Source organism: Cornus florida, unplaced genomic scaffold (genome assembly GCF_030987335.1).
Source record: "Cornus florida cultivar Cherokee Brave unplaced genomic scaffold, ASM3098733v1 CherokeeBrave_3.0.0_Hap2_Chr07, whole genome shotgun sequence".
NCBI classification, from domain to species: Eukaryota; Viridiplantae; Streptophyta; class Magnoliopsida; order Cornales; family Cornaceae; genus Cornus; species Cornus florida.
The window spans coordinates 16,893,875-16,909,923 of NW_026775577.1; the positions used below are offsets into that span (position 1 = coordinate 16,893,875).

General features: G+C 34.6%; 2 protein-coding genes across 5 annotated transcripts; both read left to right on the forward strand.

Annotated features, from left to right (window-relative positions):
- The first annotated feature begins 872 nt into the window (after positions 1 to 872).
- Positions 873 to 5,487, forward strand: LOC132266605 (uncharacterized). Of its 3 annotated transcripts, none has more exons than XM_059767530.1 (3): positions 873 to 1,054; positions 3,002 to 3,864; positions 4,866 to 5,487. In XM_059767530.1, the coding sequence occupies exons 1-3, from the start codon at positions 953 to 955 to the stop codon at positions 5,038 to 5,040; spliced, it is 1,140 nt and encodes a 379-aa protein (XP_059623513.1). In that variant the 5' UTR covers positions 873 to 952; the 3' UTR covers positions 5,041 to 5,487. The 3 variants fall into 3 exon arrangements, with proteins under 3 accessions (XP_059623513.1, XP_059623514.1, XP_059623515.1); XM_059767531.1 differs by having other exon boundaries at positions 874 to 1,030; positions 4,866 to 5,293; XM_059767532.1 differs by lacking the exon at positions 873 to 1,054 and adding an exon at positions 1,063 to 1,125 and having other exon boundaries at positions 4,866 to 5,293.
- Positions 5,488 to 7,608: 2,121 nt separating this feature from the next.
- Positions 7,609 to 15,819, forward strand: LOC132266606 (transcription initiation factor TFIID subunit 14b-like). Of its 2 annotated transcripts, XM_059767534.1 has the most exons (7): positions 7,609 to 7,803; positions 8,614 to 8,702; positions 8,828 to 9,049; positions 9,125 to 9,309; positions 9,394 to 9,515; positions 15,202 to 15,249; positions 15,356 to 15,819. In XM_059767534.1, exons 1-7 carry the CDS (start codon positions 7,678 to 7,680, stop codon positions 15,392 to 15,394), a joined length of 831 nt encoding a protein of 276 aa, XP_059623517.1. In that variant the 5' UTR covers positions 7,609 to 7,677; the 3' UTR covers positions 15,395 to 15,819. The 2 variants fall into 2 exon arrangements, with proteins under 2 accessions (XP_059623517.1, XP_059623516.1); XM_059767533.1 differs by lacking the exons at positions 15,202 to 15,249; positions 15,356 to 15,819 and adding an exon at positions 13,641 to 14,116 and having other exon boundaries at positions 7,617 to 7,803.
- The last annotated feature ends 230 nt before the right edge of the window (positions 15,820 to 16,049 follow it).

Here is a 16,049-nt window from a genome sequence, read left to right on the forward strand (position 1 = left end):
GAAATTATTTGTTGATGGAAGACATAGAAAAACATGGGAACTCTTAGCATCATGAATAGCTTATGGTGGTCTGTGGCATGTATAAAAACTTTACCCTAGTGGTGGTTTTGGGGCTAGATTGGTCTGGGGTAGTGTTAGCAAGCGAGATCACAACATATGTAGCATGGTTCACTGTATCATCTGATACGCAATCTTTTTTCAAATCCGATACGCGACTCGTATATACTAATTTACACTGATTTTGTCTGAGTCCGTTACACCGCGACCAATACTGCGAATTATGATATATAATTTGTGAGTGGAACTGAATTCTAAATATATGTGTCTAAACTCTAAATCCAACTAATTTTGTATATTAAAAATCATCATAGACTATCATCATCAATTTGATAATTATCTTTTTCCTTGTCAGGTTGTAAATAACACAAGTTGTTTGTGAATAGTTTCCATCAGCTGGAAAGTTCATCAACTAAATGATTTTGACTTTAAATTTCAACAATAAGTTCATTTGTTGAAAAGTAGAACTTAGAATGATGGTAGAACCAATTTGTTTAACATTGTGAATATACACTAATATGTTGCTTTTATAGCTTGAAAATTTCAATACAAATTGACTATTAACTTTAAAAAAAAAAAAAGTTGCAGTACTCTTTTATATTTAATTCATATAAATGTTACAAAAAAAATATGCATAAATTATAAATAAAAAAAAAAAAAAGAAAAGAAAAGAAAAGAAAAATAATATATATATATATATCGGTGATGTGAGAATCTCTAGAAGTGGTTTAGACATGCTATTTTGGGATTACAACATCCAGGGAGATAACTGTAATTTGACAAAAAAGGATGCAAAGAAAAAGAAAAGCAAACAGGAACAACCTACCATCTGTTCAGATCATTAATCATTGTGAATTACTAGTATTAAACTTTTTTTCTTCACAACGCGTGTTGGATGAACACAACGTATCTATCTCCATCTACAATCATCAAAGACCTGTTGGAAGTTCCCAATTTTTCGTCAAATCAGAAGGTGACCCATATCTTGATCGCACATGTATTGTATTCTTCTGCGAAAAAAGTGTTTGTTCAGATCTCCAAATATCTATGAAATTGCTGTCGATTTGTGTATGGTTGCCTTATCGCCTCTTTTGTTTATCACGTGTTATCTATCATTTTGAAGAAATTGTTTGTTTTTTTTCTAAAATTAGGGCTTGCCATAATGTGTTGCCGTGTTCAGATCAATGAAAATTAAGCCACTTGCACATGTCGAATATAGGGTTTATCAAGGCTGTGAAATCATGTGTTGATTTTAATTTTTTCTTCTTCTTGGAATGTGATTCTTTCTGGATAGAAAATTGGGCAAATTTTGTTGGGTTGTGCGGAATTAGAGCATAGAACTCAAAATACTTTTGATTTATAATTTTATAGTTAGATTATATAATTTTGAGCTGTCATATTTGATGTGTAAGTTAATGTTTCCTGGATAGGGTTTGGATTTTAGTTTATTAGATGATGCCCTTATTTGAGCTGAAGATCCTACTGTAATTGAGGTGGGGTTTATTTCAATGCTATATTTGTGTCTCAAGCATATGCATTTTCGGAGGTCATTGTTCTTCATACAAAAAAATTGTTCTTCAACATCTGAATTAAGAAGTAATTAATTTTACATTGAAGGTACTAGCTTGACTGCTGGTAAGGTCTGCAGGTAGTCATACCAAAGACCTGTGACACTTTTCTGTCTTCATTAGGTTTTGGGGTTTATGGGTACAAGGGATGGCTGTCAGCCATTGCCCATCATCATTTTTGGATGACGTTTTTGCTTCAGTAGCAAAGTCAAAACATTCAAACAGTGGTGTGCTTAAAGCCTCCAACATTCTCCACAGTGGGTGCATGCCATTGGGTGTATCCCACTGTCCAAAGACCAAGTGAATTGTTTTCCCTGTCCTTGCTTCCGGCCCAAGCAGGAATATAGTGTTAAAATGTGTTTAAGGTAGAGAGTTAAAATGTGTTTGTAATGCCGTGTGGCAACTTTATGGTTATATGTATTAATTGATTGGTCGTTGCTCTGGCCATGTGGCTATTCAAAATGAGCAGTCTACAGTGAGTACATGCAGATCGTATTTTTTAGGTGTTAAATGGCATGAGGAAAAGGCACAGTAAAGCATTATTAGAACCATTCAAATAGCTTAACCTTGCTCTCTCTGCCCATGTATAATGACAACGCTTTAAATTAGATAGAAAAAAAAAAAAACTTACTTTTTAACAGAGTTTTTTCAAATCTTTGACAAAGTTTTATGTGGGATTTTGGGCATGAATACCAACATTTCCCATAACTTATGTGACCCTGACATACAAGCTCTTGAATCGTCATACTTTGTGACAGCTATTTAATATCGTATGATTTGTATCAATGTGGACGCTGACAGAATCAGTGTCAAACAACGGTGAGTTCTCATTCAAGGTTTAAGTTTTAGGAAATACTTATAAAGTTAAGGATCCGGTTAGCCATTGCCCAATTGGATTCACTTTAGATTTTGAAGGCAAGAACTTTCAGTGATTTCGGCTAGTCCTGGTGCATATTCTCCAAATCTTTAGAACTTTCAAATATAAGCGTAGGTTCTCATGTACTTTGATCATGATAAACCATGTTGTATGTCTTTGCTAGCTAAATTCTGGCAGTTATTACAGGTTTTCTTATGTATTAATGGTGTACTATGTGGATATTGTGAATCTTTCCAACATAGAAACAAGTAAAATATAAATGTATAACATCTTTGGCAACAGTTATGATAATCTGTAGGCTTCTGCTTAGACATATTTCACTTCACAACTTAAGAATCTGCCGGATCTTTATATGTATTCTCTATAAAGAAGTTCATTTGAGAAAATTTCCTCAAATTGATCCTTGTCAGTATCTTCCTCTGGATGTTTGATTCTTGATTATTGATTTTTTGTTCTTATTTAAGTATGCTCTTATATTACTTGTGCATAATTTGGAAAGGTGATGGCCTTGGAGGAAGATGTTAACTTGTCAGCTTTGAAATCTCAACTAAGCCAAACACACATAACATGGAAGCAGGAGATGGAGCAAAACCAATCACAAGTAGACATATTACAAGCAAAACTCACAGAGGTTAATGCTTGTATACAGGGGTCTGAGGATGATAGAAAAAGGGAGTTAGAGGTTCTTTGGCGGAGAGTTAAAACTGCAGCAACATTATTGACGTACTTGAAATCAAAAGCAAGAATCATGGCTGTTCCTCATTTAGCCCATACCTCATGTGGTATCAAACAATTAGATGGGGTGGGGCTTGTTGACAAAAATGGCTTACCACTGTCTGATTGGTCTAGGAATGTTGATCTTTCTTCCTTTGACAGTCCAGATGAGGAAACGTGGTTTGGAATTAGTAATCAGCAAGGTTCCCCTGATGTACAAGATGGAGCTTATGTTAGTGAATTACTGAAGAGTGTGCAAATGGTCACAGATGTTATGGAAACTCTTGTCAAGAGGGTTATTATGGCAGAATCGGAAACTGCTATTGAGAAAGAGAAGGTAACATTAGGACATGACGAGATTAAAAAGAAAGCAATCCAAATAGACAACATGTCAATGAAGTTAGAGGAAATGGAAAAATTTGCCCTGGGTACAAATTGTATTTTAAATGAGATGCGACAGAGGGTAGAAGATTTGGTAGAAGAAACATCTAGACAGAGGCAACGAGCTGCTGAAAATGAGCAGGAGCTTTCCCGCGTGAAGCAAGATTTTGAATCCCTGAAATCATATGTTAATAGTCTTATATGTGTCAGAGAAACACTTCTTTCATCCGAGAAGCAGTTTCAAACGATTGAAAGGCTTTTTGAACGGTCCGTATGTTCTGTTCTTCCTCTTATGAATAAAAATGGTAACTGTATTTTATTTTCAACTATCATAGGTGCTGCACTTTGTTAACTTCAGATACTGCCTGATTTAAATGCTAACTATATTTTTTTGCATCAGCGTGCTTTGTTATTATGTCTAATTTTCACCATTGATTCCTTTCTGTTTGTCACTCAAATAGTGATTTTCAGTTTGTTATGTGAAGTGTTGGTGTACATTTTTGGAAGCCTTGGGAGGGGGATTCCATAGTGGCTATAATTCATTAAGAATTAGCAGTCACTGAGTCTTCTTTACGGTTTTTCCTTTGGCCCTTTTGGTCTGGTGTTACCCTCGAAAGACGTTGGGTTGACTTGTGATGACATTTTCCCCACTTTTGTTTTATTGGGCTTTGGAGATCAGTGCTTCTGAGCTATTTGACCGGTAACCTAGAGAAAACGGATGTTGGATGCAAGAAGGTTCTTTATACAAAATTTGAATAACTCATGACAAGGATTACCTGAGAAAGTAGCTTTAAGGTTATTGTGATTGACACGATCAGATAAACGTCTTTTAGATTCCTGAATTGACCTCTGTTAATGTCAAATTGGAGCACTTAACAATCACTAGATGCATTAACGTACTGTTTGCCTCTGTGTTCAATCCTCGTGCTAGAAATCAATGTAGGATTAAGCTACTTGACATATTAGGTTTAGTTCATGGAAAGCTCATGCTCAACAAAACGTGAACTGATTATACTTGAATAAGTTATTTAATCCTGGATCATTTTATAGTTTTGCTTTCATCGGATTCTGATTTTATCATGCCAAACATGTAAAATGTTGATGCAATTCATTTTCTAGCTTTGCTTTCATCGGTATGAACTGAATAATTTATTGATACCTGCTCGAAGATTGAATATTGATGTGATGGCCTGCCATTTTAGTCACTCTTCACTCTAGATAGTTTGAAATGCCAAACTAATACCAATTGTTATTTTGTTTGAGAGCAGGCTAGTTGAGAAGACGACACAGCTCGAGACTGAGAAAATGCAGAAAGAAACTGAAGTCCAGAAACTTATGGAAGACAATGTGAGGTTGAGTGCTCTTCTTGACAAGAAAGAGGCTCAACTCTTGGCCATGAATGAACAATGCAAGGTAATGGCCTTGAGTGCATCCCATACCTAGTCTGGGGTCTTTGATTGCTCGTCGCCTTGATGGCTTATCGGCTTAATTCACTTGCTAGCCTTCCAGCTGCGTCAGTCAGCGATATTGGATCGGGAGGTCTGCTTAGGATTTTTTTCGCTTCAAATGTACCATTGAGAGAACCTGTCAAGCTATTGTTGTTATCGAGTAGATGTTTGACATTATTGCTGTAAATCAGTGAAACGGTTTTTGATCTGATCTTACCCTGATACCTGCTAAGCATTTAATTTTTTTTTTTTTTTTTACATGGTCCTGGCCAATTATAAACCGACACGCAAGTAAATGTTTCAACTTTATTCAAATTTGAATTTTCTTTTTGCGTGTCATATTGTGATTGGCCTAGTCCCAAATTATGTAATAATTTCTCCTATGAGTTGGTAGTTTTCCAAAGGAGAGCTAAAATTTTTGGATGGTGATGGTGAGAAATAACCAAGGTGTGTCATGGGGAGAGAAATAACCAAGGTTGTTGGGTTGGGCCTGCACATGGGCCACAAAACCAGATATGTGGTTCGTTCTCATGCCCGGTAGGTTGAAGCTTGCTCTGGAGCCAGTTTAGCATTTTAGCCTGGAATTTGGATGGTCTTCATGTGGATGACTAGCTGGGCCTGGGCTGCTGCGTAGTTCCCACTAGTTTAGGAGATCAGTATTCAGTTCCTCCGGTGGAGTACATGAATAGTGAAAATTATGGAAGGTTAAAGTTTTGTATTTTATTTATATACAGTAAATATATTTGACATTTTCCTCTCTCCAACCCTTTCTTCATATATTAGGTCATTTTATTTCAAATTACTACTAGTATACTCACAGATAAACATTGGACCACAAAGACAGTATTATTTCCAAGTTTCATATTTTATTTTCAAACAAATAGTATACTTTTTTGGCAAGAAATCAATGGCAGAAAAAGGGGAAAAAAAATTATTAAGAAGGAAAGGAGATAAGTGGACGATATCCGAACAAAGGAAATTAATCATCTGTTTATTTATTTGGTTCATGAATAAATTGTTTGGATATAATCTTACGTCTAAATAGTTTGGGTTTAAAGTAGATAGAAATATTTGCAGTGCAATTTCAAATATCAGTTTGGGTTTAAAGTAGGAGCAATTTCAAATATGTTCTGAACTAGCGAGTGTTTTTTGTTTAATTATTTGTTTACTTTTAATTTTCTTTGTTATGTAAATACTTTTGTACATAAGATCCCAAACAGTTTGTAATTTAGACATCCCAACATAATCCTATGGGATGATAATCATTGATTTTAATCGGAGAAACACTAGTTCAAATTATAATTTACTTAACATTCTAAGTAGTACATAGTTTGTTTCATGTTATACATAAAATCCCAACAAAATTTCAAGTAGTACGGAGTTTGTTTCATGCTTATATTATATGTACAATCCCAACAAAATTCAAAGAGAGTAATTGTGGTACTCAATTGAGTAAGAAAATGATTCGGAACAAACACAAAAAGATATAGAGAGGAACACCAACACAGTAATTATGAATCAATGAATCAATAATTTTTAGACAAAGTGAAGAAAATTAACTACTATTACACGTAAACAACATGAATTTGGAATGAGCCAACAATCGTTCATACAAAAGGGAACAAATTCGACCATAATCAAATAAATTTCACTAGAACCCCCAAATTAAAAATACAGAGACCAAATAGAGAGGGGAAAATGAAATTAAGCAGCCCCCAAATTAAAATACCAGAGATCAAGCAAAGGGAGGAAGACGAAACAAACCAGCTCTCAAAATTTAATAGCAAAGATCATGTAGAGAGATGAAGACCATACAGACGAGACCAACCGATGGAATCGGTCACTATGAGACACAAGGGGATTTTGCACCCTAGTGCAGGTAGGTTTGAAGGGACTTGTTGGCCCAATTAAAAAGTTTAAACCTAAGTTATCAAAAATAAAAAAAATTAATCAATTAATTAATCCACTAATTATAGCTTTTGGAACATTAGTATTAGATTGTCACTTTATTTGATATTGGAATTATCGGTGGACTTTGGTGTAACTGTTTGCAAGCAAGTAAAGTGATATTTGGTTTTTAATTGACAAAATGATAAAAATTTATTATTAAATTAGCACCAACTGATTTGGAGCACACAAATATGTTCAAACGTATCCAATTCAGATTCGTCTTCAGTCGATTTTGGCTCAAAACGAATCAGCTCATCATGTTTTTTGGTGTTTCTATTTGATTTTTATAATATTTTTTTAAACTCCTTTTTCTTTTTTTTTTCGGTTATTAAATCATGCAAATTCTAGCGTAGTAGAAAAGTCTAAAACTTGCATCGAATTTTTTTAGCCTTTTAGATGCCTTGATGTTTGAGTCTCACCAAAATATATATATATATATATATATCAATGATTATTAGGCCAATGGGAGGGTTAGTCATTAAATCATGTATTAGTGTGCGAAATTACAAAAAAATATATATATATAAAAAAAATTCATGAGAAACGTTATTTATTTATTATTACTATTAACCTTTTTACCTTGTCCACACACACGACCTTTTTATCTTCTTCTTTAAAAAGGGCAGGAAGTTGACATTACTCATCGCTGATTTTCAATACTACAACACACAACTGCTTGAAAATGTCCCTCACGTCGTCTGAAAAAACACAAAGCGAAAATCAGCCACATGGAGGTGGAATTGCTCCAATGCCACAGCTTATTCAATTTGGAAAAGCTTCTGAAAATAGCGGGAACAACAACGCACAGGTATTCTACCCTTTTCGTTTTGTGGACGTTTTGTTCATCATTTGAGTTGCTAAAGTCCCGGAATTTAACTGCTATCACAGTTCATCGCAAACCCTAGTTCGTGGTTAACCATCTTGTTATTATTATTATTTTTTTTTCATTTTTGGGCTTTCAGTTTGTGGGTTATTGTCCTTTTTTTTTTTATTTTTTTTTATTTTTTTTTATTTTTTTTTGGCATAGCCATATTCAGAAATAGGTCACACTTATGAATGTAACCGTTTTCATTCTTTGTTCCCAATATGTGCCTTTGGTTTGTTCTGAGTTTGATCACTTAAAAACCTAGAATTTATGAATTCTGAGTTGCAAATGCTAATATTAAAAACCTAGAATTTATGAAATTAGTTCTCATGGGTTTTCTGTAGATTTCAACGAAAAAAGGTTGATGATTTACGATTTAGTTTTATAAAACCCAGATTTCCTGGGTATTAATTGCACATAGGTTTATAGTTCTCTCTATTTGTTGGGTTTGTTTTTTCATGAGATTTTCTAACATTTACATGGAAAAATGAATGTGTTAAAATTTGCAAGATAAGTAGTATGCATGAAAAGAAAAATATTGGTTGTAACTTGATTAGTTCATATTTTCAAGATAAGTAGTATGCACGAAAAGAAAAATATTGGTTGTAAAGTGATTAGTTCATATTTTGACTTTAAAGTCGGTGAAAACCAATAATTTTCAATCTTATTGCGCATAATCCAAGTTTTGAGATCACCCGGCATTTATTTCGTTACTTCTCAGTTTTTAATATATGGTTTGTGGGTTTTGTATAGGGTTCAAACACGAGACTCAAAGGTGTTGAAATTTCTGTTCCAATAGTGTTTGGAACAATCTCATTTTGGCTCGGTAGAAAGGCCACCCAGTAAGTAAGATCCTATTTATGTTTTGTTTCTTTCGTTTTTCTTTTATATCGCCCTGTTTTGGTTTTATTATTATTATTTTTTTTCTGACAAACTAATTCCCAAAAAAAAACTTCTCATCAATTAGGTCCCAGTCACATAAATGGACAGTCTATGTACGTGGTGCAACCAATGAGGATCTTGGTGTTGTGGTTAAGCGTGTTGTGTTTCAGTTGCATCCCAGTTTTCATAATCCTCTGAGAGTGGTTGAATCTCCCCCCTTTGAGTTGTCAGAATGTGGTTGGGGTGAATTTGAAATTGCGATCTCCCTTTTTTTCCACAACGATGCCTGCGATAAGAAGTTGGATTTGTGAGTAATTTATTTTGTTAGTATTTTTGACTGCTTTAACTGAGTCTATTATTAATGGTGTCGTAACTATTTCAGGTATCACCATTTGAAATTGTACCCTGAAGGCGGACTTGGTCCTCAGTCGATCAAGAAACCTGTTGTCGTGGAATCTTATGATGAAATTGTTTTTTCTGATCCTTCAGAGGGATTTCTTGCTCGTGTACGGAATCATCCAGCTGTGGCTGTGCCACGGCTTCCTGCTACTTTGGACTTGCCTCCTGGTAAAATTCCTTGCTGCGTGAAGTTGTAGGTTTTATCTTAGTACAATTCCTTTGAGGTTAGATTTCCTGCTGTGTTTTTTGCAGTACCAATTGAAGACATGAATCAGGAAAAGAGAGGCGATACCAAAAATCATCCTCTTATTCCATTGTTCACGAAATTTTCAGAGGTGGATGAGCTATGGAAACTCTCAGCAGCCCGTAAGCAGGTCAGAATGGTTTGGTTGCTTTCCATTTTTTCTTCATAATTAATTTTTTGGTTTATAATCAGTTTGTTCGTAGTAGCTTACTTGCACATGTAGTTTTCTTTTTTGGTGGATCTAATTTTCTAAGAGCAAGTTTGATGATAGTCTGAAAAAAATTTGTGGTTATGCCCGGAATGACTAAACTGCTAACCGGAGAATCTTGGTTGTAGAATTTGTGATCCTATCACCACATGAAATTGATAGTTATGATACTCTGTTTTGTTATATAAATAATGGGTGTAAGATTAGGAAAATGCTTTATGTAGTTGAATTGGTGATAGACAGCACTTAAACCCAATAAATCATTTCAAATCGCTTTTGAATACAGTTAAACCATTAAAAAAACTAATACTAATTGGAAAAATATTTGATGTCAACCTTTTAATAAAAATCTAATTAACAGAAAAAACCTCCTTCACAAAGTGCAACTGCACAAAAGCAGGCAACCTGTACATTATTTGAAAATACATTTCTAATTGTTTACTGAGGAAGCTGGGAATGCTTGGACTGCTTGTGCTTGTTTCTGCCTTTTGCACTCTGACATCCATAATAAATGAGAGACTCATAAACTGAACATTTTACAGCCTAAAAATCTAAAAGATATCCTATTTACAAGGCTTAAAAAAAAAAAAAACGTTTATGGAAAAGCTAGAAAATAATTGTTAAAAAAATGATTATATATAGAATGAATTAAATACGTCACTTTGAACATATAGTATTGTCTACAAGTTTGCCTACAACGTATAGCATTCTATTACGATACAGTAATGTATAATCTTGCATGATCAATATTCAAAACAATCCCAAAATACCCATAAGCCAAAAAAAGCAGTAAATGAAATCAAATTGGTTATGATGATCTTTCTCATCATCATCTCCAACATTTTCCTCTTCCTCATTATGTTCCTTTATGTTGTCGTGCTTTGTTGTTGATGAGATTTATGTTGTGGAATCGGGTAGTGCAGTTTTCGAGAGAGTTTGTATAAGTATTTTTCCAAATATATTCTAAATCCTCTCTTGTAGATCCATGGCACTTTAAACCTGAAATAATAACAAATTCAATTCCATAGATAGAGTTATCTAGTATATTGTAGTGGGGAAAAATGGGTTGATTGGTAGATGGAAGGAAATAAATGAGTTAGAAAGATCCATTTTTGGATCCTGTAGAAGGAGACCAAGTATGTATCATTGTATGACTCACCCATACCGAGACATATCAATTATCATGAGATGCCCTTGATTCACAGAAAATCTTGGCCAATCTTAACGATACAGACTGATCTAGTTCTAGGTTCTGTTTATCTCCTACTTGCCAGCGAAATCTTTGTCATGGCTTGATTTCAGATTGCCCTTTTGAGATGCCGAGTTGACTCAGATGTTCTGATTTGCAGTTGCCCGAGATCTTGGAACACAGTTGACATCAATAATTTCAAGAGATTGATGAATTTTTAAAGCTAATTTTCCTGTCATACTGAATGTGAAATGATTGATTGTTCAAATAAAAGAATGGTGTAGTGGCATGTATAACTTTTGCCCCATTAAATTGATATTTAAATCTAGCTATATATGAAATCCTTGATAGATTAGTTGCATGATTTGCATCAATGAAAGGATAGCACCTTCAAGAATCTCTTAGTAAAGGAAAGGTTGCGTACACTAAACGCATCCTTTAGATGGCTGAATTCTAGTTACAAAATGACTATTCAATTAAAGGACTCAAACCTAGGCCAATTACATCTTCACTTCCAGTGCTTGAGATCTTGATGGAGTTTGGACTCAAAAGGCTACCCTTTCATACATCCTACTTCTTATGAAGAATACATAGATATATAAATTGCTAGTGATACAGGTAATTATTTCAGACTCTATTAGGGATACACCAATTTAAGTCTTAAAGTCTACACTAGTGAAGCAAGCTAGTACACAGCTAAGCTGTTCAAGGGGACATTCATTATAAAGTATTACTTGCTCTATAGTGTTTCATCTTATCTCATTAAGTGTGGGATTGGTTTAGCTAGGTTCTTCAACATGTTAGGAGCACTCCCTTTATTAGTGATTGCTTTCATGAGGCTTTTCTCTTAACAACGTTGACCTCTAAGTGCTTGTCTGGCATCAGTCAGAGAATTTCTTATTGCAGATCATAGAAAATTTCTTACTGCAGCTAGAGTCTCCACCAGTTGGGACTCAGTTTATTTTGTCTGAGCCGTCCTTTTGTTTTTTCTCCAAACTTAGCCTGTTGAGGAAATCTTTCTGGCCATATCTTGAAGTCTTGATTATGGAACCGCTATCTACTTTACAAGTTATTCAGGATGGCAAAATCTTGCGCAAGCAAGCATCTGAATCTATTCCCCAGATGAACAGTTGCTGGTAGAGCCTCAAAAAGTTTGTTTTATTGTTCTCTAGAGATTGAACAGGAAGTCAAAGCATACCTGATTTGAACAACTTAACCATAGGCACTAATGGACGAATGACTTTCATAGAAACTGACAATATTAGAGAAGGATAATAGAAGGAATGCAGCTAGATTTCGTGATGGGACACCTGTGTATAAAAAATCAATGACTCATTAATTCCATGCAAGTAAAAGTTGAATTAGAATAGCGAATTAGCGATTATAAAAACTCTAAATGGGGTCAACAAGTTACAATATATTATAAGATTGTGTGATTCTAAAACATCCATTAGACTTGATATAATTTTGGATTTGTTAGATGTGATAGTCAGATAGTGTACAGTGAAGACCATATCAGTTTCTGTTTTGGGGTAATGCGCTGGTTGTCCATATCTAGAAATTGCTAACTGGGACAACTGGAGTTGGTGAGATAATCGCAACTCAATTTCCTGTTTAGAAGACTCAATATAATTTATTTAATAGTGACACTTTGTGATTTTCAGTGTCTTGTGTTTATACGTGTTGTCTTTCACTAGCATATGGAGTTGCCGCTAAATTAGGAAGACAAAATGGTATTTAGTATCCTATTTGGGAAAAAGGGGCAAAATTGTAATTTTAATTTCCCAGAATTTGTTATTGTAATGCACTCCATGGCTTGTTTTATAGACCACTCTGTTAGGAATCGCAGTTGAAGTGGTCAATAAATTGAGAAGCTTTGAAGTTTGAAGAGATTTACTTGGTTTTGTTTTGGTGGAAATAGCATTGATCTTTTCATAAACTAGCTGATTTTCTCCTCCAAAATGATTGAAGGGGGTTCATGTGGCAATATGGCTTTAGCATTGATCTTTAAATAAATGTGAATGTTTCTGAAGGGAATGCAGAAGCCTTTGGCATTTTATGAAGATTAACATGTATGGTGCTCAGTTAGATGCTTAGGAGTCTAGTTTTGAGAAACAGCTTTCATGCCCCTTGTAAATTTATATGGACTTGCTTCTGTTTATTGTTTGTAGGATGATATGGCATTTTATAGATTCAATTTTTGGGATGATTCGAACTGAGTGAGTGCTTAATTCTGAGAATTTCTTACAGATTTTATTGCCTTTTGACTTCTTATAATGCTTCCATTGCTGATCTCTTAGCAATGGAAATGAATTTCAGTCATGATCATGATGGAAATGAATTGTAGTAACATTCGTGATCTCTCAAAGAAGTCTAGTTATTGACCTGTTTCATGGATGATAGGATTTGGTCCTTTGAACCAAGATGCTTTGGTCTACCATTACTTTTGTCCATTGTATTCAAATCCTCTCCATTTAAAACCTCTGGATTGAAGGAAAATAAAGTATTCTATTTTAAAGTTTGTTCGATCAATGGAAAATAAATAAGACGAGAAATAAATTGATTTTCAGAGTGGCAAAAAATGTATTTCTATGCTTTTTTACGGTGCTTGTTGAATCGTCTTGGCTATATGTCTCGTTTGTCCTGCAGCATCCCGGATATGAATTAATGAGTACCCCTCCATAAGCTACTGACACTCTAATCTATCCCAAATCACCCACATTATTGACCTCATTTGTGACATATTGTAGCTTCTTATGCTCAATCAGTTTTACTTAAATCTATGGGTTGACTGGTAGAATTTTAACTTCTGAAAACATGTGGGACAAAGTCTTTTGACTGTATTTGCAATGTGATAGGTTCAGGATCACATTTATATGCTGAGAAGACAGTTGAGCGTGATTGATGGATGGACTCGGCCATTAAAACAAGCTTCCGGTTATGTCGTACACGATTCTGACTGGTTTTTTGGAGTTCCTCATCAGTAAAAATGTGAAGCACAACTGATACATAGTAAAATGCGTAAATGTAATTAACCAAGTTCAGGACCTTTGACTCATTGTTCCATATGCTCCCCCTTGTCTGTTTATGCTATTACATATTTTTTGCTTTTGCTTTTTCCCCCTTCCAATTGGGGTTTTGGGGTGGGAACAGGAGCTGGTTTCCTCCTTTTGCAAGAGCTGAATGAATGACTGAAGTTTGTGGATAAGAATTGCAGTTGGTTATGTAGTATTAGGATCAAATTGAAGGAAAGAATGCTTTTATATAATTGTTCTCTATGTTAATATTTTTTTATTTTTTATAATTAATTGTTTTCTATTTTTCTTTTGCGTAATTAATTGTACTGTCTGTTGTGCTTTGTATAACTTTTTGCTTGATATTATCATCTATTTTCAAAATTTCATGATTTTGTGCTAATATTTGTCGGGTATTTATACCATTCATAGTCTTGGAAGCTGAAACTGTAATGACACCACGGGGAACATTTTTGACGCAATCCCTTGTGACATTAGCATGGGAACTGACATGGCAGCATCCCTTAACAATCATTCTTTCTAAAAACAGCTCAGCATTATCTAATTCCAAGTCCTTTTGTGAGTCAACCTTCGTTAAGCAGCACTTTAAACTGTTGTATGGATTCTGTGTAATGTTGGATTTGAAATTTGAAGGGCTATTGTTTTGTTTTATGTGGTGGTACTGAAATGTGTTTACATTGTCACATGTTGTAGTTTGTTGATGTCTCTCTTGTCATTGTCTTCAAGTTAGTTCTGAATCCTTATCTAGACACCACAGTGATTTTCATTTCTGGACTATTCTTTTATTTTGAATCCTTATCTGGACACCACAATGATTCTCATTTCTGGACTTTTCTTTTATTTTGAATCCTTATCTAGACACCACAATGATTTTCATTTCTTGACTTTTCTTTTATTTCCCTATTAAATTATTAATAAATTCTTGTGTGCTTATGCAAGTCCATAATGTTTATGACAAGCTTAGGATGAGTTCAAGGATGTTCCATTTTAGCTCATTCATTCTTATATTTATTTCAAATTAACAAACAAGTAGGGAAAATATTAGGTGTTTACAAGCCAAGCCTATCATAGCTCAAGCTCGGCTCGTTTAAATGGATCTCTCTGAGACTGTTCAAGCTCAAAAGCTTCGTCCGAGTTTTTTTTTTATACATTTTGGTTCATTTGAAGCCCTATACGTAGAGTTTGTTTGCAAGCAATGATAGGGTAGATTTCTAATATTTTTCACATTGGAAGGCCTCAACCAGTGGCTCTTCTTAACCTATTTGAGAAGCATGTTATACTTTAATCTAATAGGAGTGAGGTTAAAAGTTCAGTTTTTTTATGCTTAATTTGGTATAGCTGAAGATGATTTAGGATTGAGTTGATATTTTTTTCTTTTTGGAAGGTTTTGAAGGCAAGAGTAACATGGCTTCACATGCTAATCAAATGCAGGGTCAGTATCAACCAAGAAAAGTTACTTTTTGTTGATTAAGCTGAGTTGGTCTTTGCCTACTTGTGACACTGATGGTCTGTCTATCCACCAATTCTCTATCCTTCAGCTTTCGAGTGCCCTTGCTGGTTTACGGAAAATGCTATAGCTCTCTCTCCTTGAAATACTACTCTGTTTCTTCCAAAATGGTTTGAAATGGCAAAGATGATTCTTCTTGCTTAAGAGACGGCTCAAGTTGTCGATGGAGTTTTCAGAAGTACAGAGGGAGTACCCTTTTGAAAATGGCTTTCTTGGACCTCAGAACATGGGATAGGTAGTGTTACTGCTCATTTTTTTTTGGTAGGAACATGTCTGCTTCCTCTAGGCCTCAGAACATGGGAAACAGAGGTGTCATTAGAGCAGAGACCAGAGATAGCCAATGTTGTTGGTTCTCATTTTAGTAGGAATGCGTCTGCTCATGTCTCTTATATTCCTATTTCCTACTATGCTGGTTTTAGGCTCTATCAAGACCACATGGGAAGTCCTTTGATGTTGAGACACTCTTAGTTAACAAGTGAAAGACTAGCATAAAAACAAACTTCCATCTTCATTCCTTCTACATTAACATATGTATGTATATGTTAGTGTATGCATAGAATTATATACATACATATATATCATATATGAAATAATGAAGGTGATTTAAAATACTTGATGAAAATCTGTCTTGTATATATATATATATATATGTATCAACACATGGGCAGGCCAAGTAGTCTATAAGAGCAGTAATGGTTGTGTGGGTGACCATGGATCACCATGAA

What these genes read in the sequence shown, in the direction of transcription:
- LOC132266605 (XM_059767530.1), top strand. Translation starts at nt 953, where the DNA reads ATGAACACAACGTATCTATCTCCATCTACAATCATCAAAGACCTGTTG. An exon ending in CCCATATCTTGATCGCACAT is followed by an intron (nt 1,055 to 3,001) that starts GTATTGTATTCT and finishes TAATTTGGAAAG; the next exon opens with GTGATGGCCTTGGAGGAAGA. An exon ending in ATTGAAAGGCTTTTTGAACG is followed by an intron (nt 3,865 to 4,865) that starts GTCCGTATGTTC and finishes GTTTGAGAGCAG; the next exon opens with GCTAGTTGAGAAGACGACAC.
- LOC132266606 (XM_059767533.1), top strand. Translation starts at nt 7,678, where the DNA reads ATGTCCCTCACGTCGTCTGAAAAAACACAAAGCGAAAATCAGCCACAT. An exon ending in CTCGGTAGAAAGGCCACCCA is followed by an intron (nt 8,703 to 8,827) that starts GTAAGTAAGATC and finishes CTCATCAATTAG; the next exon opens with GTCCCAGTCACATAAATGGA. An exon ending in TGCGATAAGAAGTTGGATTT is followed by an intron (nt 9,050 to 9,124) that starts GTGAGTAATTTA and finishes TAACTATTTCAG; the next exon opens with GTATCACCATTTGAAATTGT.